The following is a 23,880-nucleotide window of genomic DNA, read 5'->3' as shown; positions in this document are numbered from 1 at the left end:
TCTATCTCTGTTTTGCTCTTGAACCCATGACTTGAGTTTTTTTAGTTTATTACCATTTTTTTTAAAGATTTTATTTATTTGAGAGAGAGAGACAGAGATAGCAATAGAGCACAAACGGGGAGGGGAGGGAGAAGCAGCCTCCACGCTGAGCAGGGAGCCTGATGCGGGGCTTGATCCCAGGACCCTGGGATTATGAACTGAGTTGAAGGCAGATGCTTAACTGACTGAGCTACCCAGGTGCCCCACCTTTTTTTTTAATTGTAAAATATACATAACATAAAATTCACTTTGACCATTTTTAAGTGCATAGTTTATTGGCATTAATAGCTTCCACTTATTATAGAGCCACTGTCATCTCAAACACTATTTCAGGGGCGCCTGGGTGGCTCAGTCAGTTAAGTTTCTGCCTTCAGCTCAGGTCATGATCCCAGGGTCCTGGGATCAAGCCCCATGTCTGGCTCCCTGCTTAGCAGGGAGTCTGCTTCTCCTGCCCCTCTCCCTGTTCATACTCTCTCTCAAATAAATAAATAAAATCTTAAAATAAAAAAGACCATTTCAATTTCATCATCCAGACTGAACTATGTACCTGTTAAATAATAACTACCCATTATCCCATGACCCCAGCCCCTGGTAACCATTCATTGATTTTTTTTTTCTTTTTCTTTTTTGTTGTTTTAATTTTTCAGTTCTAAAATTTCAGGCTGGTTCTTGATTCTGTTTTTTTTTGTTGCGACTTTGTCTATTAGTGTTTTTTTTTTTTTTTAAGAGTTACTTATTTTAGAGAAAGAGCACAAGAGTGTTGGACAGAGGGAAAGAGAGAAAGAGAATCTCAAGCAAACTCTGTGCAAAGCCTGATGTAGGGCTCGATCTCATGACCCTGAGATCATGACCTGAGCTGAAATCAAGAGTTGGACGCTTAACTGACTGAGCCACCCAGGTGCCCCAACATCTGCCATTTTAATCATTATTAAGTTTATAGTTCAGAGGCATTAAGTATATTCATATTGTTGTGTAAAGATCACCACCATCTCCAGAACTTTCTACCTTATTCTTTGTAAAGTCTGCATAGAATTCCATAGTATAATGTGTATTAATAAATCACTTAATCATTTCTCTCTAGAGGGACTTTTTTCTAATATTTCATTGTTGAAAATAATGTGGCAACGGATGTCCATCCTGTGTTTTAAAGGCACAGGAACAATTCTAGAGGTTAGGAGATTTGTAAAGAAGATGTGTGTGGGGGTGCCTGGGTGGCTCAGTTGGTTAAGTGTCTGCTTTGTGCTCAGGTCATGATCCCAGGGTCCTAGGATCGAGTTGCACATCAGGCTCCCCACACAGCGGGGAATCTGCTTCTCCCTCTACCCCTCCCCCCTGCTCATGCTTTCTCTCTCTCTATCTCAAATAAATAAATAAAATCTTTTTTAAAAAAGGTGTGTGTATTTAAGATAAAAAACCTTTACTATATTATCACTTGTTGCCATTTCCTTTTTAAAAAGTTATATTAAAAATGTATGTTAGGGGGCGCCTGGGTGGCTCAGTTGGTTGGGCGACTGCCTTCAGCTCAGGTCATGACCCTGGAGTCCCGGGATCGAGTCCTGCATCGGGGTCCCTGCTCGGTGGGGAGTCTGCTTCTCCCTCTGACCCTCTTCCCTCTCGTGCTCTCTATCTCTCATTCTCTCTCTCTCTCAAATAAATAAATAAAAAATCTTAAAAAAAAAATGTATGTTAGAGGCACCTGGATGGCTTAATCGTTACGCGTCTGGCTTCAGCTCAGGTCATGATTCCAGGGTTCTGGGACTGAGCCCTGCATCCGGCACACTGCTCGGCAGGAAGCCTGCTGCTTCTTCCCCTGCTTATGTTCTGGCTCTCGCTATCTCTCTCTCTCTCTCTGTCAAATAAATAAATGAAAATTTTTTTTTTTAAGATTTTATTTATTTGACAGAGACATAGGGAGAGAGGGAACACAAGCAGGGGGAGTGGGAGAGGGAGAAGCAGGCTTCCCTGCAGAGCAGGGAGCCCAATGGCGGGGCTCGATCCCAGGACCCTGGGATCATGACCTGAGCCGAAGGCAGACGCTTAACGGCTGAGCCACCCAGGCGCCCCATATAAATAAAAATCTTAAAGAAAAAAAAATATGTTGTATATTAAATGTACATATAATTTATCAAGGCTTAAAATTTTATTTTCTGCTTATTAAAGTGATACATGATTTAAGAATTTGAATATTGTAAACTACTTATGATTGTGATTGTATATATCAATTCTTATGTATATACATGTGCAATTTAGATATATATAATTGGTCTATTCTTGGTTGCAAGAGGTATGTTTCAGGTCTGTGGATCCTTTAAGAAAATGAGCAACTAATCTTTAAATAATTCTAAAATAGCATTTGTAAACATTTCATCAGTTAAGCATTTAGAGATACACATTTGAGTGTATCCAGTTTCTATATCTAGGAAAGCAATTTACTAGATTGCTTATAACTAATTTATATGTATTATGCCTTTTCCTGTCCTTTAGAAAGAGATGGCATGTATGTATTTAGTAAAATGTTCATTCAAAAAGATGAATAACTCCTGTATAGTACATGATCCAGGAATACTAAATTTTCATATTTGTTAGATATTTTTTAATTGGTTTCCTATTTGTTGGTATATTAGATTATCTGGGATTAATATAACATGATGCTATAAATTAGGTTGAAAACTAAGAACTATGAAAATTTAGTTAGGAATTATTTTTTAGTGACAATTTTTTTAAGCTTTTATTTTTTCAGGTAATCTCTACACCCGGTGTGGGATTTGAAACTCACAACCCTGAGATCAAGAGTTTTATGCTTTACTAACTGAGTCAGCCAAGTGCCCCTATGTTTTATTTTATTTTATTTTTATTAGAGAGAGGGAGAGAGAAGGGAGGGGCTGAGGGAGCAGGAGAGAGAGAAATCTAAGCAGGCTCCACGCACAGCACAGAGCCCAACATGGGGCTCAGTCTCACAACCCTGAGATAATGACCTAATCCAAAATGAAGAATAAAACGCTTAACCGAATGAGCCACCCAGGCGCCCCTAGGTGTCCCTATTTTTTAGTGACATTTTAAGTTTGATCTTTCTGGCCTCTACCTATATTATCTTGTGTAATGTATTAAATGTTATACTAAAATACAATTACATACAATCTTACTACTATACATTAATTGTAGTTTGGAAAAAAAATCACAGAATTTAGATTTTGATACTGTCTTCCATGATCAAAAAGTTAATGGGATATCTCTAAGGGAATAAGTATTTTAATTACAATTAAGACTGAACTGACTGGTCTTGCTTTTAAGTTATTCTTTAAATAGAAGTACTTTTTGATTTTTGGTTACTTCTACAAGATACACTCTCTTAAGAAATTTTAAATACTTAAATTGTATTTTCTCTCAGTATATATCCACGACAGTCATTATTGGACAGTGATGAATACAATGACTACTAGTATAGTTGGGTGCCACTGCCTAAGGGGCCAGAATTGATTTTGCACCCTTAGTGCAAATGTCAACACAGTAAAAATACAAATAATGTCTTAGTATTATGGCAAAAATAGCTTTCACTTTGGTAACTCCTGAAAGGGTCATGGAACCCCTAAGGAACAACTATTTCTGGGGTTTTCTTCTTTTTTAAATGTTTCTTATATGGTTGCAGATCTTTACAGGCTGACTAATCTTTGCTTTCTGTCTTTATTTCATAGATATTTTAAAGCTAGATACCAGTTGGCTCTTCAACTTTTTATCAGTATATATGATTTTGGGGATTTCTTTGGATTGATTTTTGTCTTTTTGGTTTCTGGCACTTTGCCTCCTGATTAAAGTCAGGGTTATGAGGTTTTTATTTTTACCTTAAATAATTGAAGAAACCCTTTATTTGTTGTAAGTTTTATAATTTACAAGTTCATATTTGCTATAGATTTTAGGAAGCACTGAAAATATTTGCCTTGAGTAACATCATAGATTTTTTTGAATTTTATTTATTTTTTATCATAGATTTTATTATAAATGTTTCTGGTTTTCCAAACTTATAACAAATTTAAACATTATGTTGGAGTATTAAACTTGGTGATAAAAGTGTAGTTTAATTGTTCCAGACTTATTATAAAGAATCATGGGAACACGTTTTCCTCCTTCATAAGTTCATGTGTAAGGGTAAATACAGCATTCTGTACATTCACATTGAAAGGGAGACATTATCTACTTATTCCAAATGACTTTCCATTTTAAGTCTGGATAGCTTAATTTTCTTCTTAGCTGTTATGAAAAGAAGTCATGAAAGAAGTCATTTTAAGGTGATAGCTTTTCACAATTGAATATGATTTTGTTTGAAGCTGTTTTCACAGCAGTGACTAAAAATCTATACTCTGTATTTGGTAATAGATTTTGATTTTATTTTTTATTTTTAATAGGTTTTTATAGCTATCTGAACAGATTATTGCCATAAAAACATATAATGTAAATTTAACACTCAAGTGATACATTCTGTGAATTCCTTTTTTTTCTTTTTTTTACCCTAGAAGTTTGCACTTCTTAATCCTCTTCAGGTATTTTCTCCCCCCTTCAGCCTCTTCCCACTCTGGTAACCAGCAGTTTCCTGTATCTGTGAGGCTGTTTGTCTTTTATTTTGTTTTGATTTTTAGATTCCACATCATACAGTATTTGTCTTTTTCTGTCTGACTTAATTCACAGTGTAATACCTTCTAGGTCCATCCATGTTATCACAATTGACAAGATTTCAGTCTTTTTTGGGTGGGAGGGGTTAAAGATTATTTATTTATTTATTTTAGGGAGAGAGAAAGAGTGAGCCTGAGGGGGGGGGAGGGGAGGAATCTCAAGCAGACTCCACGTTGAGTGCGGAGCCTGCAGTCCTGACCCTGAGATCATGACCTGAGCTGAAATCACTCTGACCCTTAGCTGACTGAGCCATGGAGGCACCCCAAGATTTCATTCTTTTTATGGCTGTGTGATATTCCAGTGTGTATATGTGTGTGTGTATTTAATGTATTCACACACACACCCACATCCTTACACATACTCAGCTGTCAATGGACATTAGGTTGCTTCCATCTTGGCTATTGTAAATAATGCTGCAGTAAACATAGGCATGCATATATTTCTTTGGAGTTGTGTTCTCATTTTCTTTGGGTAAATACCCAGAAGTAGAATTGCTGAATTATATGGTATTTCTACTTTGAATTTTTTGAGGAACCTCCATACTTTAATTTTAATTCCAGTGTAGTTAATGTATTCATTTCAGGTATTTGTAGTGACCAACAATTCCATATATTACTCAGTGTTTATCAAGATTAAGTGTACTCTTAATCCCATTCACCTATTTTACCCATCCCCCACCCACTTCCTTTCTGGTAACCATCTGTTTGTTCTCTGTAGTTAAGTCTGTTTTTTGGCTTCTCGCTTTTTTCCCCCCTTTCTTTTCTTTTTCATTTGTTTCTTAAATTCCACGTATCTGTGAAATCACACAGTATTTGTCTTTCTCTGATTAGCTTATTTTGCTTAGCATTATACTCTCTCTATCCATTTATGTTGTTGCCAATGGCAAGATTCCATTCTTTTTTATGGCTGAATAATATTCCATTGTGTTCATCTATATAGATAGAGATATAGATATAGATACACACATACACACGCCACATCTTTATCCATTCATCTATTGATGGATGCTTAGGTTGCCTCCGTAATTTGGCTATTGTAAATAATGCTGCAGTAAACATAGGGGTGTATATATTCCTTTGAATTTGTATTTTTGTAAGAGCCGCCATACTTTTTTTCAAAATGGCTGTATCAGTTTACATTTCTTTTTTTCCTTCCATTTACATTTCTTTTTCTTTTTTTTTTTTTAAGATTTTTATTTATTTATTTGACAGAGAGAGACACAGCGAGAGACACAGCAAGAGAGGGAACACAAGCAGGGGGCGTGGGAGAGGGAGAAGCAGGTTTTCCACTGAGCAGGGATCCCGATGCGGGGCTCAATCCCAGGACCCTGGGATCATGACCTGAGCCGAAGGCAGATGCTTAACCACTGAGCCACCCAGGTGCCCCTTCCATTTACATTTCTACTGACAGTGTACAAGGGTTCTTCTTTCTCTGTATCCTTGCCAACCCTTGTTATTTTCTGTATTTTGGTAATAACAAATCTGACAGATAAGAGGTGATATATTGTGGTTTTGATTTGCATTTCCCTGATGATTGGTGGTGTTGACCGTGTTTTCATGTGTCTGTTGGCCATCTGTATGTGTTCTTTCAAAAAGTATCTATTCATGTCTTCTGCCTATTTTTTAATTTTTTCTTTTTTCATATTAGGTCGTGTAAGACCTATATATATTTTAGATGTTAACTCTTTGTCAGATGTATGATTTGCAAATATCTTCTCCCATTTGGTAGGTTGCCTTTTCATTTTGTTGATGGTTTCCTTTGCTTTCCAAAAGCTTTTTAGTTTGATGTATATCCATTTATTTTACCTTTTGTTGCCCCTGTCTGAGGAGACTGACCCAAAAAAATATTGCTAAGACTGATGTCAAAGAGCTTACTGTCTATTTTTCTTCTAGTAGTTTCAGGTCTTACATTCAAGTCTTTAATGCATTTTGAATATGGTATAAGATAGTGGTCCAGTTTAATTCTTTTACATATAGTTGTCCACTTTTCCCAACACCACTAATTGGTAAGTGTGAATCTTTAATAATACATTTCTTTTTTATTTTTTTAGATTTTGTTTATTTATTTGAGAGAGAGAAAGCGAGCAAGCACGAGGGAGAGCATGAGCAGGGGAGAAGGGCAGAGAGAGAGGGAGAAGCAGGTTTTCTGCTGAGCAGGGATCCCGATGCGGGGCTCGATCCCAGTACCCTGGGATCATGACCTGAGTTGAAGGCAGACGCTTAACCGACTGAGTCACCAGGTGCCCTAATAAAACATTTCTAATGGCTGAGTTCAGTATATTTCTGAACTTAAAATTGATTCAGTTGCTTCATTTTATAGCAACTGATAGCATTTAAGAAACATTACTAAACTGGAGCACCTGGGTGACTCAAGTCGGTTAAGTGTCTGCCTTTGGCTCAGGTCATGATTGCGGCCGGGGTCCTGGGTTCTAGCCCCACATCGGGCTCCCTACTCAGTAGGGAGCCTGCTTGTTCCTCTCCCTCTGCCTGCTTCTCCTCCTGCTTGTGCTCTCTCTGTCAAATAAATAAAGTCTTAAAAAAAAAAAGAAACATTACTAATAAAGCATGCTGATGGCACATGAAATATGAATCAGAAATGCTAGGTATACCTACTGTAAGTTGATAATCTTGTTTTGATGGAGAAGTCAAGCCTATTTAATTTTCAGTTCCTGTCAAAGTAATTTCAGTGGGAATAATTAATTAACTTTACATAAATTTTGCAATGAATAAAAATGTTAAAAGTAGATGGATATGATTGTTTTTTAAATTTTTATTTATTTATTTTAAAAGATTTATTTTTTTGGAGAGAGAGGGCTCGAGCGTGAGCACATTCGAGTTGGGGGAGGAGCAGCAGGAGAGAATCTTCAAGCAGACTCCCCCCTGAGTGGGGAGCCCAATGCAGGGCTTGATCCCAAGACCCATGAGATAATGACCTGAGCTGAAACCAAGAGTCGGACCCTTAACCGACTGAGCAACCTAGGCACCCCGATAAGATTCCATTTTAAAAGAAGAGTTGTTAATGTCTTAAAAAATCAGTTAGTTAGGAAATGCTCTTATGGAGAGAGAATGAGATCTAATTTTATTGTGTCTTTATCAAGTTTTCATTCTCCTTTACACCAATTTGAGTTCTTAGTTTATGCCTCACTTGTAGTGAATTGTGAGCATCAAGTTTCAAAGTTTGGAGAGAACTTTTAAGAATTATAGACCGATTTCATTAATTATATGGGTTGAAGAATTTGAGACCCCAAGGAGTTAAGTTTCTTGCTTAAGGTCTGTTAGTAAATTAGTTGCAGATCAGTGACTAGAATGGAAAAATACTGATGTTTATGGTCGTTTTTGAGACCTATCACATATATGACAGCAAATATTTTCCACATCTAAGTACTTTTTTCTTTGTGTAGTCAGTCCTCACTTTGCTTGAAGTTCTGTTGCCACAGTTTTGTTAAGTAATACCAATCCCCTAACAACACATTTCAGATGTCATTTACTGTGGTATGTGAACTCTCAGTTATTGTGTAGTGCATAAACTTCTATGCTAGCTCTTCAGTTCAGAAATCAGTAGGTAATTAATAGATGTCCATTATGGTCAGTGACTAGTCATGTTACTCCTCTCGAAGTCTGTTGGAGATTGGTCACTGTGTGTCTGTTATTCAGTTCTTGCATAGACAGCAAAGGATGTAGTTGTGTTACTTCCTTGTCTTCTAATGGTAAATCTGTGTGGCATTTTACAAAACTGGGTAATCAAAGTGGAGAGCTGACCAACCAAGATGGAAATGCAGCAAAGAAATGAAAAGTGGTAACAGTAGATTTGAAAATTTGGATGTCATGGATGATTTGAAAACAGTGACAGGTAAGTGAAGATAGGATAAGAGCTAGGCCTGTAGGAAGGTATAGTATGAACTGTATTGAAAAAGTTGGAAGAATATAAAAAACAAGGTAAAATCTCTTTAACCTCATTGAATTTAAATTGTAATAGGAACTCAATCAGTTTGGCTAACATTCATTAGTGTTGAAGTTATTTGCTGCATGAAAGAAAACTTAGTACAAGGAGACTGAAGAACTTTTTATTGCCAGTGAAGGATGGTTTCTTTTCAGAATCAGCAGGGATTAAGCTGCTAGAGCAAATAGGGATGATGTGCAAACTTCACACCCAGATTCCAAAGATGAATTGAGCGAGTAATTATGATCATCAACAATTTAATATGGGATAGGTCTGTTTCGGAATGCAAGCCCATCAGTAACAATGTGATGAAAGATAACAGTGGTCGTTAAGGGAACATTATTCAAATGAAGCCCAAGGAACTTACAGTAAAGGTGAATTTATCAGCATGAATGAGGGAAGTCATTATGATAGAAAGGATGAAGATGTTCCAGGGGAAGTGACTCCAGCAAAAATTCCACATTGAAGAAATTCTTGGAAATACTTGACAAGACTGAAAGGACAAAGGGGTAAAATGTTGTAAGCTGAACCAAACTTCGAACAGATGAAGAGAGTTTGCCAAGGCATAGAAAACATCCTTATTCTGTGTCATAACTTAGAAAAATGAGAAGGCAAGAACTGCCTACTCTTGGTAAGTATTTTTAGAAAAAAGTAGAACACTCTGATTTTCAATGTTTCTTCTGTTTTAAATTATAAAATAGTAAATATTAATCACAGAATACTTACCATTTTCCTATGCATTTATAATTGACAGTTAAAAAGTTTTAAATGTTTTTAAATGTTATTATAGAAATTTTAAAGTTCACAGAACAATCGTGGTTTTTTTTCCTGTTTGATTAGTGAGATTGCTCAGTTTCAGCTTGCAGGGTCTTTTTCATGGTTCTGTGCTACAGTTCAAAGTGAGTACTGCCTTTATAAATGTTTTTTCCATAACAGATTTGTTAAATTTTCTAACTTGAAAAAATGACTAAAAAGATCATTGGTATGAACAAATTTGAAAGTATAAGTAAGGGATGTTTAAATTGGAATAATAATAGGGAAAGACAAGCATTACCATTTGGGGTTGAAGGAAAGAGATTAGACATTTAATTTCGAGTGGTCTGTTGCAAGCATAAAAAGCATTTTGAAGTTTCTGCTTAATCTTTGAGATTCTTGTAATTTTTATTTTTATTTTAAAGATCTTATTTATTTGAGAGAGAGTGAGAGAGTATGTGCATGCACAGAGGGGGCGGGAGAGGGACAAGCGGACTCTGTGCTGAGCGCAGAGCCCGATGTGGGCCAGATCCCAGGATCCTGAGATGATGACCTGAGCCAAAACCAAGAGTTGGACACTCAACTGACTGAGCTACCCAGGCACACTTATTCTTGTAATTTTTAAGGTTACACTCTTTGGATGTTCAAGTTTTTGTTATAAAAAAGCTTTAAATTATTTTTATTTTTTTAAAGCTTTTATTTTCTTATTTGAGACAGAGAGAGAGAAAGAGAGCATGCACAAGTTGTGGGGAGGGGCAGAGGGAGAGGGAGAAGCAGACTCCCCTCTGAGCAGGGAGCCTGATGTGAGGCTGTATCCCAGGACCTGGAGATCATGACCTGAGCCGAAGGTAGTCGCTCAACCAACTGAGCCACCCAGGCACCCCAGTAAATAGAATCTTTATTGATCCAGGATCCAAGAAATTTCTAATTGTAATTTTTTTTCTTTTCAGGTGGATGTGGGTGGTAATGCTTACCAATTCACAGTATATTTGGATTTTGTTTTCCTCCTTCCAGGGTTAGGGAACTTGAGTGTTTTGTTTTAAAACTAAAAATGTACTTTATTCCCAGTGCTTGACTTTTGGAATTCAGGGGGCTGAGTCATTTGCCTAGAAGCTTTCCTTTTATTCTAAGCAGTGGATATATTTTTACAAATGAAATGTTGTAGTGAACCCTGATTTTTAAAGCAAGGGAAGATAACTTTTAGTAGTGTGATAAAAATAGCTTGCATTTATTGTGTATTTATAGTTTGCTAAGCACCATGCTTAGTACTTTCGTTTAATCATCCTGGCAATCCTGGGAAGTAGGTATCACTATTTTTATATGTTACGGATGAGGAAATTTAAGGCTAAAAGTTGCATAGCTGGTAAGTGGCAGAGTTGGATTCAAACTCAGGTGATCTGAGACTGGAGCCCATGCTCTTAAACTAATTTGTTGTCATACTTCTTAAAGTTATAACATTTATTTTATAAGTTTATGTATATAACAGTTACATGTTTTGAAGTTAATGGGTAGAACCCATGAGACTGTTTTGACAATTAAAAATGAACTGGTATTTTTTTTGTCTATGAGACTATTTTGACAATTAAAAATGAACTTATATTTTGTCTTAAATCAGTATCCATACTTGTTTATTTTAAAAATCTTTACTTTTGGTTTCATAATATTGAGAAAGTCCCTGCGTATACATAATAGTTATTACAGACTCTTAAAAATTAAATTGGGTTGGCTTTTAAATTCAATTAAATCTTTATGAAACTTGAGGGATGACTAGTAAGACATTAATTTCATAGCTAAATTTGTAACTGCTTATACTCATTTCTTATTTATAAATGTCTGAAAGGTTGGAGAAGAAGCACTCAGACACATTTAGTAAAACCATTATATTATCACCAAACTACGTGTTACTTACAAATTTTTGTCACCCAGTTGTTGAGATTATAGGCCACACAGGTGTTCTGGAGTCTTGCCTGTCATTTAATTGAGAGCATTGTTAGTGTTACCTGCTTGCACATTGTTGAGCAGCCACACAATGCAGTAGTTTTTAATATTTTCATAGTTGTGCAACCACAGTTTTAGAACATTTTCATCACATGAGAAAGAAGTCCTGTACCCAGGTCTACTACAAAGTTATAATAAAAAAGTATGGTACTGGCACAGAAATAGAAACATAGATCAGTGGAGCAGGATAGAGAGCCCAGAAATAAGCCCATGCTTCTATGGTCAATTAATCTACGACAAAGGAGGCAGAAGGGAAAAACCAGTCTCTTCAATAAGTGGTAGGAAAACTGGACAGCTACATACAAAAAATGAAACTGGGGCGCCTGGGTGGCTCAGTTGGTTGGGCGGCTGCCTTCGGCTCAGGTCATGATCCTGGAGTCCCGGGATCGAGTCCCGCATCGGGCTCCCCGCTCGGTGGGGAGTCTGCTTCTCCCTCTGACCCTCTTCCCTCTTGTGCTCTCTATCTCTCATTCTCTCTCTCTCTCTCTCTCTCAAATAAATAAATAAAATTAAAAAAAAAATGAAACTGGACCACTTTCTTATACCATACACAAAAAATAATTTCAAAATGCATTAAGGACCTGAATGTGAGACCTGAAACCATAAAACTCCTAGAAGAAAATATAAACAGTAATCTCTTTGACTTTGACCTTAGCAGCATTTTTCTGGATGTGTCTCTTCAGGCAAGGGAAATAAAAGCAAAAATAAAATACACCAAAATGAAAAGTTTTTGCACAGTGAAGAAACCAACAAAATGAAAAGGCACCCTAATGAATGGGAGAAGGTATTTGCAAATGATAAACCTGATAAAAGGGTTAATATCTCAGATATGTAATGAACTTACACAACAACATGATAAAGAACCAAATAATTCGATTAAAAATGGATAGAGGGCCTGAACATACATTTTTCCAAAGAAGACATGCAAATGGCTAACCAGACCCATGAAAAGATGTGCATATCTCTAATCATCATGGAGATAGAAATCAAGATCACAATGAGAAATCACCTCACATCTGTCAGAATGGCTGAAGTAAAGAACACAAGAAACGAGTGCTGGTGAGGTTGTGGAGAAAAAAGAACCCTTGTTCACCTTTGGGAATGTAAATTGGTATAGCCATGGGAAATCATCTGTATAGAGGTTCCTCAAAAAATTAAAAGTAGAAATACCATGTGATCCAGTAATTCCACTACTGGGTCTTTACCCAGAGAAAATGAAAACACTAATTTGAGAAGATAAGTGCACCCTTGTTTATTGTGGTATTATTTACAGGAGCAACCTTAATGTCCATGGCTAGATGAATGGATAAAGAAAATGTATATATACACAATGGAATATTACTCAGCCATAGAAAAGAATGAGATCTTGCCATTTGTGACAACATGGATGACCCTAGAGAGTATTATGCTAAGTGAAATAAGTCAGAAAAAGACAAAAACAAAATGATTTCACTTGTATGTGGAATCTCATAAAACAAATGAACAAGCAAAAAGAACCAGAGCCATAAGTACAGAGAACAAACTGGTGGTTGTCGGAGGGGGTGGTGGTGGGCAAAAAGCAGTCAAGGGGAATAGGAGGTACAGGCTTCCAGTAATGAATAAGTCATGGGGATGAAAAGTACAGCATAGGGAATATAGTCAGTGGTATTTCAATAGTGTCATATTAGTGACATATGGTAGCAACACTTCTGGTGAGCATAGCATAATGTATAACATACAGAATTGTTGAATCATTATGTTGTACACCTGAAAATATAACATTGTGTGTCAACTATACTTCAATTAAAAAACAATTCCTACTCATTAGCAATCCTCTTGTCTTTCTCTCCAGCTTTAGGCAAACAAATCCATTTTGTCCCTATGGTTTTGAAATGTTTATCAGTCTCAAAAAAAAGGGACTTGGTGGATGATATTGTATATTGTAGTAAACAAACTTGTTAGTTGTTTGGCATCAGTGGCAGTATTTTTAGTCTTTGTTTTTTGTTTGCTGTATGGGAGGGAGGGAAGGAGAGGTAAGAAAACAAAGGTTTTGAGCCATAGAGAAGAAAATCGTAGAATTTTTGCCAAACAGGTGTCTTCTGAAGTGTCTTCTCATGTTCTTCCCATCTAGGTTTTTTCATTTCTTGAGTCATAATCAGTTGCTACTGTTTCTTGTGCCCAGTACAGTTTTAATTAAAGTATTTCATTTCCATTTTGTTAAATATTTTCATAATAAAATTTGTGTGTTCTAAGTTTTTTTTTCTTTTTTTGAACATGAAAATCATTGATCTTTTGTGTCCCATCTTGCAGAGAAGTGTGATATCAGCCTGATTCTTGTTTCTTACAGAACACAGAAACTGTTAGGAGACTAAATCACAATACTATATTATCCCTTCGGTTTTATAATCAACTCACAAGGTGAAATGGTACATAATCCAAATTACCTTAGAAAATCTAAGTTACCCATAAAGTATAGACATGTCACCATGGGTAATGTCACTACTATGTTTTATCTTTTCTTATATCATTGAGCAAGATTGTAGTTTGGTTGTGCATGCAAAGTGTACAGGAGTAGTAGTGTACAAAATGTATCTTATCTTTAAACACTTGGATCCCCCTCGGTGCAGACAAGTACTTTCATTGTTTGGCTTGCTGAGTCATATGTCCCATTTCTGTTTTATTTTGGGGCATAACTCGTTGGGTAGTTGGTAGGTGGAGTGGCCTTTACTATTTCTTTCCTTTCTTTTTCATGTTTATATAGTTGAGTTCAGTTATGTTAAATGTGTTTTATGAGTCATCTACACTATAATTCTTTTTACTCCTCTGCTCTTTTCTTTTGGAATTCTGAAATTTCATCAGGATGTATCTTTTTTCCATCTCTTCTGGTATTTGGTAGGCCCATTCAATCTCAAATATTTGTATTTTTTGTTCGGGAAAATTTTCTTCTATTATTTCGCCTTTCCATTCTCCCTTTTGGGGATGCCTTTGAGTTTGCTGTTAGACCTACTGCTTCAGTCTTCCCATGTCATCATATAGGCTGTCTTTTCTAGCTCTTTGACTTTATGTTGATTTTGAAACAGAACTTTATCACTAGGCTTTCCAATAAAATTTAAATTTTGCAATCATTTTGTTTCCAGATATTCCCTCGTCGTAGAAGTTTCCTTTCTGTAAATTAAGTTTCTAGAGTGGTTGTTCTGTTTATTCACCTGAGCCTTCTCCTTCACAAGTTATTTCAGAAACCTGGGATCATTGGTTGTGTCTTCACATTTATACATATCAGATACTATTGATTACTACAGCCGACTGTTGTCTTTCCTCTGTAGTTGCATAAGTATCTAGGTAGTTCTTCTTTTCTGTAAAGTTTCTCCCTTGAACGGGGAGACACACTCTGGGTTTTATTGGGCAAGGTTTATCAAAAGCAGCCTTCTTTGTGTTCTTGCCTCATTGATGAGTAGTAAGAAGAAAAACAAGAGGCTGGAATGCTCACAGTTGCCAAAAGGAGACTTTACAGACTAAAGTGGACCATGCGAGTGTGTTTAGCTTTTGGGTAGAGTTGCCTTTGCTGTAGTTCCCCCCTCACCCTGGTCTCTGTTAGTTTTTTTTTTATATATATCCCTTTGTAAAAAAAAAAAAAAATTCTACACCCAACATGGGGCTGGAACTCACAACCCGGAGATCAAGAGTTGCATGCTTCACCCCTGAGTGAGCCCCACCCCTTGCATCTCTGTCTTAAAGATCCAAAATTACCTCAGACTTGGCTCTGCTTCTGTCTTAGGCCCTAACATACTGAAATAGGAGCATCCCTGTAACATGGCTAACTCATTTGCAGAGCAGCAGATTTCTGGCCAAGCAAAACCTATTTGATGCTGACAAGTAGTTATCAGTGTTATTAGTAAGTGTGGCTGTCATTATTACTGTTATTATAACTATACACGACTGTATATATCTTGTGACTTAAAAGTAATTTAAAAACAAGTTTTTGATATGAGGGCATGTATTTATCTATTTTTGGTTGGGGGATTTTCACGTGAGGATTTCTTTTATTAGTTCTAAATTATATTTTACTCTGTTTGGCAGCGTTTTGTTTATGTTGTGAATTTGTATACTTTGTGTTGAAAATTACAGCTTTGGGGGAGTGAGGAGGGATACCAGAAAGTATGATAGAATATGACAATAATGTTATTTTTCTCTTTCCTTTTTTGCTTTTTCAGTTTGAGCAGAAAACTGGTGCAGTTTTTGATGAAATTGTAGAGAACTGTAAGTACCACTTTAGAAAAAAACCAGTCATGTCTTTAGATAGATAATAATTGAGTCTAGATAGAGCATTTATCTGGAACAGTGTTTAGTTAGGGCCTGTTAATATGATGGTACAGTTTGATTTAGTTTAGATCTCATCACCCTGTTAGTATCTTCAGCAGGTTAATCTTAATTATAAGAGTTATACTTTTTTTAGTAAGCATTTTATTCTCACAGTTATTAATGTTGAAATATTGCCATGCTTTGTGTATGTATGAATCATATAGAAGCTTATACTTACTATTCAGTAAAGGTTTCTACTTTGTTTTCAGGGTCTCTTAATTTTCTTTTTATATTCTGTGTTACATGATTCTCTTAAAAAAAAAAAACAACCCAACTTTGTATTTTAGGATTATAAAAGTAATACATTCAATTTTACAATACAAAAATGAAAAAAGCAGAAAATGAAAGCCTTTGTCTTTATTATTCTCTAAAAATAATCAGTTTTAAAAGTTTAAATATATCTTTCCAGACTTTTTTTCTGTGACTATATATAGATCTATATATGATGGATGGGAATTTTTATATGTCTGTAGGGATCATATGGTACTGTTCTTGCTTTTTTCATTCAACTGCTTAAACGTCTTTCTATGTCAGTGGATTTTGGCCTATTCCATCCTTTCTGATGGCTACTTGGTATTTTATTGTATGGCTGTATTATAATTTAACCAGCTTACTCTTTTATGTATGTGTGTATTATTTTCAGTTTTTCATTATTACAAACAATATTGAGTATATGTATTCCTATACACATTTTTGTCTACTAGTTGAAGTAGACAAAGGGAGTGTATCTTTTTCTGTAGAATAAATTCTAAGAATAGAACTGATGAATCATCAAAGGATGTTTATGTTCTTACAAAGGATAAATTTTGTTATCTAGAGTTACTGAGTCAAGAATATGCTTTTTTTTTTTTAAGGTAACTTCCGTTAGGATCTGTGAGTACCATCTTTCTCTTTGGAATTAGTTTGTTAATATTTTTGAGAGAGAACAATTTTTTTAGACTACATAGTGAGAGGTAACTAGCTCTCCTGATCTTCAGTGGTTTTGGAATAATCTGGAAGTTCATTCATGTCTAGTCTGGGCTTTGAGGGCACAAAAACTGGGACTGCCAGCTTGAGCACCTGTACATGCTCTCCCTGTTGCCTTGCCTTCTTCATAGCATGGCAGCTTCAGGGTAATCAGACTTTTTTCATGGTGTCTCAGGCTCCAAGCAAGAGTAATTCAGTGAATAAGGCAGAAGCTGCATCTTTTCTGACCTCTGTTCAAAAGTCACACAACGTCACTTCCATCACATTCTTTTGACTACGAGGGAGTCAGTCACAAGCTTGCTCAGATTTAGGAGGAAAGGATATTCAGACCTCACTTCCTGATAGAAGGGTCAAAGTCACATTGTAGACCACCATGTAGATGGGAGATACTGTTGCAGCCATATTTGGAAAAAACAGTCTGCCTTCACAGCATATAATGCTGTCATAAGATATTTTATTATATATCAGAAGATGGCTTTAAAAAAATTCATCCTTGAGTCGAGACCAGAGGCCAAACTCGGGATCTGACAAGATGGCCAGGCTGCCCCGCAGGATTATCAAGGAAACCCAGCGTTTGTTGGCAGAACCAGTTCCTGGCATTAAAGCAGAACCAGATGAGAGCAATGCCCGTTATTTTCATGTGGTCATTGCTGGCCCCCAGGATTCCCCCTTTGAGGGAGGGACTTTTAAGCTTGAACTATTCCTACCAGAAGAATACCCGATGGCAGCCCCTAAAGTACGTTTCATGACCAAAATTTATCATCCTAATGTAGACAAGTTGGGAAGAATATGTTTAGATATTTTGAAAGATAAGTGGTCCCCAGCACTGCAGATCTGCACAGTTCTGCTATCGATCCAGGCTTTGTTAAGTGCTCCCAATCCAGATGATCCATTACCAAATGATGTAGCGGAGCGGTGGAAGACCAATGAAGCCCAAGCCATAGAAACAGCTAGAGCATGGACTAAGCTATATGCCATGAATAATATTTAAAATCGATCTGATCATCAAGTTCTCCTGTTCTCCTGTTCTGCCAAGACTTCTTCCTTTTTTGTTTGCATTTAATGGACACAGTCTTAGAAACATTACAGAATAAAAGCCCAGATATCTTCAGTCCTTTGGTGATTAAATGCACATTAGCAAACCTATGTCTTGTCCTGATTCACTGTTGTAAAGCATGAGCAGAGGCTAGAAGTACCATCCGGATTGTTGTGAAACGTTTAAAAACAGTGGCCCTTCTCTGCTTATTCATTTCCCCCATCATGGTTTGAGTATAAAGCACTGTGAATGAAGGTAGTTGTCAGGGTTAGCTGCAGGGGTGTGGCTGTTTTTCTTTATTACTTTTTTTGAGGGGGAGAGGTAGTTTTATTTTAATTTTATGGGCTCTTTCCCCCTTTTTATGGTGATCTAATTGCATTGGTTAAAAGCAGCTAACCAGTTCTTTAGAATATGCTCTCTAGCCAAGTCTAACTTTATTTAGATGCTGTAGATGGACAAGCTTGATTGTTTGAACCAAAATGGGAACATTAAACAAACATCACAGCCCTCACTAATAACATTGTGACTTGCTGTCAAGTGTAGAATCCTTCCTTCAAGAAAAAGCTTGTGACCATTTCGTATGGCTTGTCTGGAAACTTCTGTAAATCTTATGTTTTAGTAAAATATTTTTTGTTATTCTAAAAAAAAATTCATCCTTTAGGTCTGTACTTGGATCTTCATAATATTAACTACTTCCTGTAATACAGAAACACAGACTGGTGAATCTGATCATATATGATTTTTTACAAGTAACGTTTTGTCTTTTCACTTAGTCTTTCCTTTTTTTTATTGCTTTTTTAAAAAAAGATTTTATTTATTTTATTGGAGAGAGAGAGCACGAAAGAGAGCACAAATGGAGGGGAGAGGGAGAGGGAGAAACAGATGCCCTGCTGAGCAGGGAGCTTGATGGGGCGCTCCATCCCAGGACCCTGGGATCTTGACCTGAGCCAAAGGCAGACGCTTAATCAGCTGAGCCACCCAGGCGCCCCAGTCTTTCATATCATTGTCCCTGTCCCCGCACCCCACCTACAGCTTCGTAGGTAGTCTTCCATGTTTTTCTCCAGTGCTTCTAAAATCATGTGCATAAATGTATACAGATATATATATGTAAGGGTTTTGAAGGTTTTTTACTTTTTGTTCAGTAGGTAGGATCATCTTATACCTAAGATTTTTCTACCTAGCTTCTCTCATTCAGGAGTACTTCATGATATTCTTCCACCTCAACTGGGATAGCTCCAGTATAGTATAATATCCCATGGTTTAGATGTACAAGTCATCTTTTAACCTGTTAGGCATTGATATTATTTTAGTTTTTTTACCATGATAAACGATGATGCATTAAAAATCCCTTAAGAATGTCCTTATATGGAGCGCCTGGGTGGCTCAGTCGTTAAAGTGTCTGCCTTCGGCTCAGGTCATGATCCCAGGGTCCTGGGATCGAGCCCCGCATCAGGCTCCCTGCTCAGCAGGAAGCTGGCTTCTCCCTCTCCCACTCCCCCTGCTTGTGTTCCCTCTCTCGCTCTGTCTTTGTCAAATAAATAAATAAAATCTTAAAAAAAAAAGTCCTTATATGGATTAAAAAAAAGAATGTCCTTATATACTAGTAGTTTTATATGTATACAGAGATTACAACAAATGGGTATTGTTCAGTAAAGGGTATGTGTAATTTTAATAGATGTTGCTAGCCTACTTTTCAAAACTTGAATGCCTTACATTTCCATCAGAAATGTATAAGAATACCCCATCATCCCATACAATATATATTATTGTAGCTCTTCTTCAGGTTTGGCAATCTGATGGATATGAAATAGCACAGTGTTAACTTTATTCTGCATTTTCTTAACTCCTATTGAATTTGAATTTAAGCAGTTTTTAATAAGTTCAACATTTGGACTGGCTCCTTTGTATTGTCTAATTATAAATATTTGTTAAATGAATACTCTTTTCCCATTTCTTAAAGTTTTTTCATGACTGTAGGCTTTTTAAATCTTATTTTTAAAAATATTCTTTTTTTTTTAAGATTTTCTTTATTTGTCAGAGAGAGAGAGAGAGAGAGAAAATGGGGGGAGCAGCAGGCAGAGGGAGAAGCAGACTCCCCGCTGAGCAAGGAGCCCGATGCAGGATTTGATCCCCAGGACCCCGGGATCGTGACCCGAGCTGAAGGCAGACGCCCAACCGACTGAGCCACCCAGGCATCCCTAAATTTTATTTTTTTAAAAGATTTTATGTATTTAGCGAGAACGCACGTTTGCACATAAAAGCAGAGGCAGGGGCAAAGGGAGAGGGAGTGAGGGATTCTCAAGCAGACTCCATGCTGAGCATGGAGCCCTGATGATGTGGGGCTTGATCTCAGGACCCTGAGATCATGACCTTAGCTGAAATCAAGAGTCAGACGCTCAACTGACTGAGCCACCCAGGTGCATCAGGCTTTTTAAATTCTGTAATCGTTGTTGCTGAGGTGAGTCATAGTAGGCATGGTAAAGGATAAATCTGAAAGAAGATTCAGGTATAAAAAGATAAGACATTCACTCAGAAAATTTAACTTTTAAAATACGTGACCTAATGTTCTTTTAATAATGGAGTAGGGGTTTTTGATTTCCTTTGTTTCCTTTTGTTTGTGTCAGCTTTTCCTAACAAATGTATTTTTAAAAATATTTTATTTATTTATATATCTATTCATTTATTTATGAGCTAGAGCACGCAAAAGAGAGAGGGAACACAAGCAGGGGGGAGGGTCAGAGGGAGAAACAGGCTTCCCGCAGAGCAGGGAGCCCGATGTGGGGCTCGATCCCAGGACCCTGGGATCATGACCTGAGCCGAAGGCAGATGCCTAACGACTGAGCCACCCAGGCACCCCACCACCCAGTTTTTAAAAGATGTGCCACATCATGCCTTTCATGCCAATCCCTCAGTCCCATTTTGTTCTCTCCAAATAGCTATTATGCTGGATTTTGCTTATTTCCTCGATTTTCTTATACTTTTTACCACCTCCACATTATTAATCAAGATATTCTTTAGTTTTGCTTGTTTATGGACTTTGTATTGTTTTTGAATTATACTGTATATGTTACCACTTTCTTTTTATTATATATTCCTGATACTTGACTATACTGTTGCATGTAGCTCTCATTCATTTATCACTGATGTGTATTTATTCATTAAATACATTACAATTTTTATTTATTTTTAAAAAATTGTGGTAAAAAACATGTAATATAAAATTTACCATCTTAATTCTTTTCTTTAAAGATTTATTTATTTAGTTAGTTAGTTAGGGAGAGAGAAAGAGAGCATGTGTGTAAGTGGCCGGGGGTGGCTGGGAGGGGCAGAGGGAGAGTGAGAGACAGAATCCTCAAGCAGGCTCCGCGCTGCGTGCAGAGCCGGAGGTGGGGCTTAGTCCCAGGACCCTGAGATCATGACCAGAGCTGAAACCAAGAGTCACCAAGAGTCGGCTCTTGGTGGCTGCTCAACCAAGCGAGCCACCCAGGCGCCCCTCATCTTAATTATTTTTAAATGTATAATTCAGTATTTTAAGACTGAGCCACCCAGGTGCCTTTAAAATAGCCCTTTCAAAAAGAACTTTTGTTCAAACCACAGTTGTAAATGTCCGTCAGTCTAGTTCTTTCAGTTGGGTTTCTTTGATCCCCACTCAAATATAAACATACTTAAAGATTGCCCACCTGTAATATTTGGGATCCAATTTCTTTATTTTAGGACCCTGGAAGTCAAATTGTAGGAAGTACATTGATTGCTATTTTAGGCAAGTGGTCTAAAATTATTATTCTTCATTTCTAATATTGAAAGGTCTTGTTACTCCACTCTACTCCATTAGCATAGCAGAAAATATTACAGGTCTCATTGTTACCACTGCAATAAATTTGATGACATAACCTGTGTCTCAGTGTAGTCATAGGTCATACTGTTTCTATTGCAACAACTTAGCTGTGCATTCCTGGCAGGTATGTAAAGGAATTAATGTGTTTGTTTCTCATAAAACTGTGGACACTGAATTTTGAATTTCACATAATTTTCCATGTGTCAGGAAATTTTCTTTTGTTTTTTTTTTTAAACCATTTAAAAATGTGAAAAGCATTCTTAGCTCATAGGTTATACAGAAATACTCCCCCCAAAAAACAGGTGGCTTCTGGATTTGGCATGCAGACGCAGTTTACCTACTGTTGCTCCAGAGTATATATGGGAAGGTGATTGCTCAGGCCTAGGCTGTGTATGTTGTGTATATTCTCAACTTTATCAGAAATGCAAAATTTATTTTCCTAAGTAGTTTATCTATTTACACTTACACCATTGTGGTTAGAGTTTTTTTCACTGTGCATCTGGCCAACACGTGATATTATCAGACTTTTAAATTTTGTCAATATGGTAGGTATAACATGGAGTTAATATTTTTTAAAAATCTGCATTTCCATGATTAATAATTTAGTTGAATTTTTTCATGTTTATTAGCTGTTTCTGATTCCTCTTTGGCAAAATGTCTGTTAAATCTGTTGCCCACTTGCTATTTGGTTGTTGGTCTTTTCTTAACTGAATTGTAGAAGCTCTCTAAATATCCTTAAGAAAAATTAATCACTTATAGTTATTGCAAATAACTTCTAATTCATGACTTGTTTTTTTAAAGTTTTTGCATAAGCAGAAGTTAATTTTAATATAGTTGAATCATAGTAAATGTTATGAGTCTTTTCCTTTATGTTTGCTTTTTAAAAAAAGTTTTCTTTGGGAAAAGCTTATCTAGGCTGAGATCAGAAAGACCTTGTATATTATTTCCTGAAGTGTTCACTGATTTTATCTTTCACATGTAGCTCTTGAATTATCTTAGATTTAATTGTTTTTATAGCTTGGGTTATGGATCTTACTTTGTTTTTTTCCATAATGCTAACAAATTGTCTCACCACCATTTATCAAGTAGTATTTCCTTTTCCTGGTGATCTAAACCTACTCTATAATGTGTATCTGGGCTTTTTTCCACATTTTCAGTTAGGCTATTTGTTTATTTCTGGGCCAGTACCATGTTGTTTTAATTAATTTGATGTACAGTAAGTCTTGATAATCTGATAGTTCACATCCTAGAAAATTGTTCTTTAGGAATATTTTGCCTATTCTTGCCAGTGTTCATTTTAGAAATACTTCGCCAGGTTCCTAACAAAACAAAATAAAATAAGAAAATCTTGTTGGGAATTGATTCGAATTTTCCTGAGTCTATAGATCAACAGAGAATTTGTATGTATGTAATATTGAATCTTCTGTCTATGAACTTGGTATGTCTTTCCATTTATTTAAATCTTTAATGCTTTTCAGTAACATTTTATGATCTATAAAGGATTTTCTTGTAAGCTTTTATGTTTTAGCATTTAATGAAATTTATTTTTGGATGTAGGATAAGATTGGGGTTCACTTTTTTCCAGATGAGTATCTTATGCTACCGCATGTTAAAAATTTCATCTTTTCATCTAAATGGTTGATGTTTTTGTCACTGAACTGAATTGGCACTGAGATATATTTAAGTTCTATATATGTGGGAATCTCTTTTTGGAAATTGTTTAAAATTCTGTTAATATTTATATGTTTACAAAGTTATATATTACTAAATATTAATATTTCTATACCATTGGTTTTATTTGTATGATTTATTATAAGGAATATTTTACTACTATATTATTACTATATATGTATTGGCTTTTGGGTATAGACGTTTTTCTGCTGTGTTAAGCCATTGCCTTAGTTTTATCTTTTGTTTATTTTATTTTATTTTATTTATTTTTGTAAGTAGGCTCCATGCCCATTGTGGAGCCCAAGGAGGGGCTTGACTCATGACCCTTAGATCAGTACTTGAGCTGAAACCAAGAGTGGGATGCTTAACCAACTGAGCCACCCAAGCGCCCCCATCTTTTGTGTTATTTTAATTTTTTTAAAGGGGGAGGTTAGAGGAAGAGGGAGAGAGAATCTCAAGCAAGCTCTGTGCCTAGTACCGAGCCCAGAGTGGGTCTCCGCCTCATGAACCTGACATCATGACCTGAGCAGAAACCAAGAGTTGGCTGCTTAGCTAACTGCACCACCCAGGCACCCCTAAAAATCTAATAGTCTTTTAAAATTTGAGTATGTAGTTATCTGTACATGAAACCATATCAACT

At 36.4% G+C, this 23,880-nt stretch overlaps 2 protein-coding genes across 10 annotated transcripts in view; both read left to right on the top strand.

The window, feature by feature from the left end:
- ZMYM4 (zinc finger MYM-type containing 4) overlaps positions 1-23,880 on the top strand; it is a 129,897-nt gene that overhangs the window by 33,686 nt on the left and 72,331 nt on the right. For all 9 annotated transcript variants that reach the window (XM_073902923.1, XM_025856487.2, XM_025856488.2 and 6 more), the window contains one exon: positions 15,585-15,630. In XM_073902923.1, the coding sequence (XP_073759024.1) occupies positions 15,585-15,630 (46 nt within the window). The remainder of the gene's footprint in view (positions 1-15,584; positions 15,631-23,880) is intronic.
- LOC112811953 (ubiquitin-conjugating enzyme E2 N-like) lies at positions 17,204-18,014 on the top strand. Its single transcript, XM_025856495.2, has one exon. The coding sequence runs from the start codon at positions 17,231-17,233 to the stop codon at positions 17,687-17,689; it is 459 nt and encodes a 152-aa protein (XP_025712280.1). The 5' UTR covers positions 17,204-17,230; the 3' UTR covers positions 17,690-18,014.

The sequence above is a fragment of the Callorhinus ursinus genome, unplaced genomic scaffold, assembly GCF_003265705.2.
Source record: "Callorhinus ursinus isolate GAN/ISIS: 27379988/994484 unplaced genomic scaffold, GSC_fseal_2.0 scaffold18, whole genome shotgun sequence".
Taxonomy (NCBI): Eukaryota; Metazoa; Chordata; class Mammalia; order Carnivora; family Otariidae; genus Callorhinus; species Callorhinus ursinus.
This window is presented reverse-complemented; position numbering and strand designations above follow the sequence as displayed.

What these genes read in the sequence shown, in the direction of transcription:
- LOC112811953 (XM_025856495.2), top strand. Translation starts at nt 17,231, where the DNA reads ATGGCCAGGCTGCCCCGCAGGATTATCAAGGAAACCCAGCGTTTGTTG.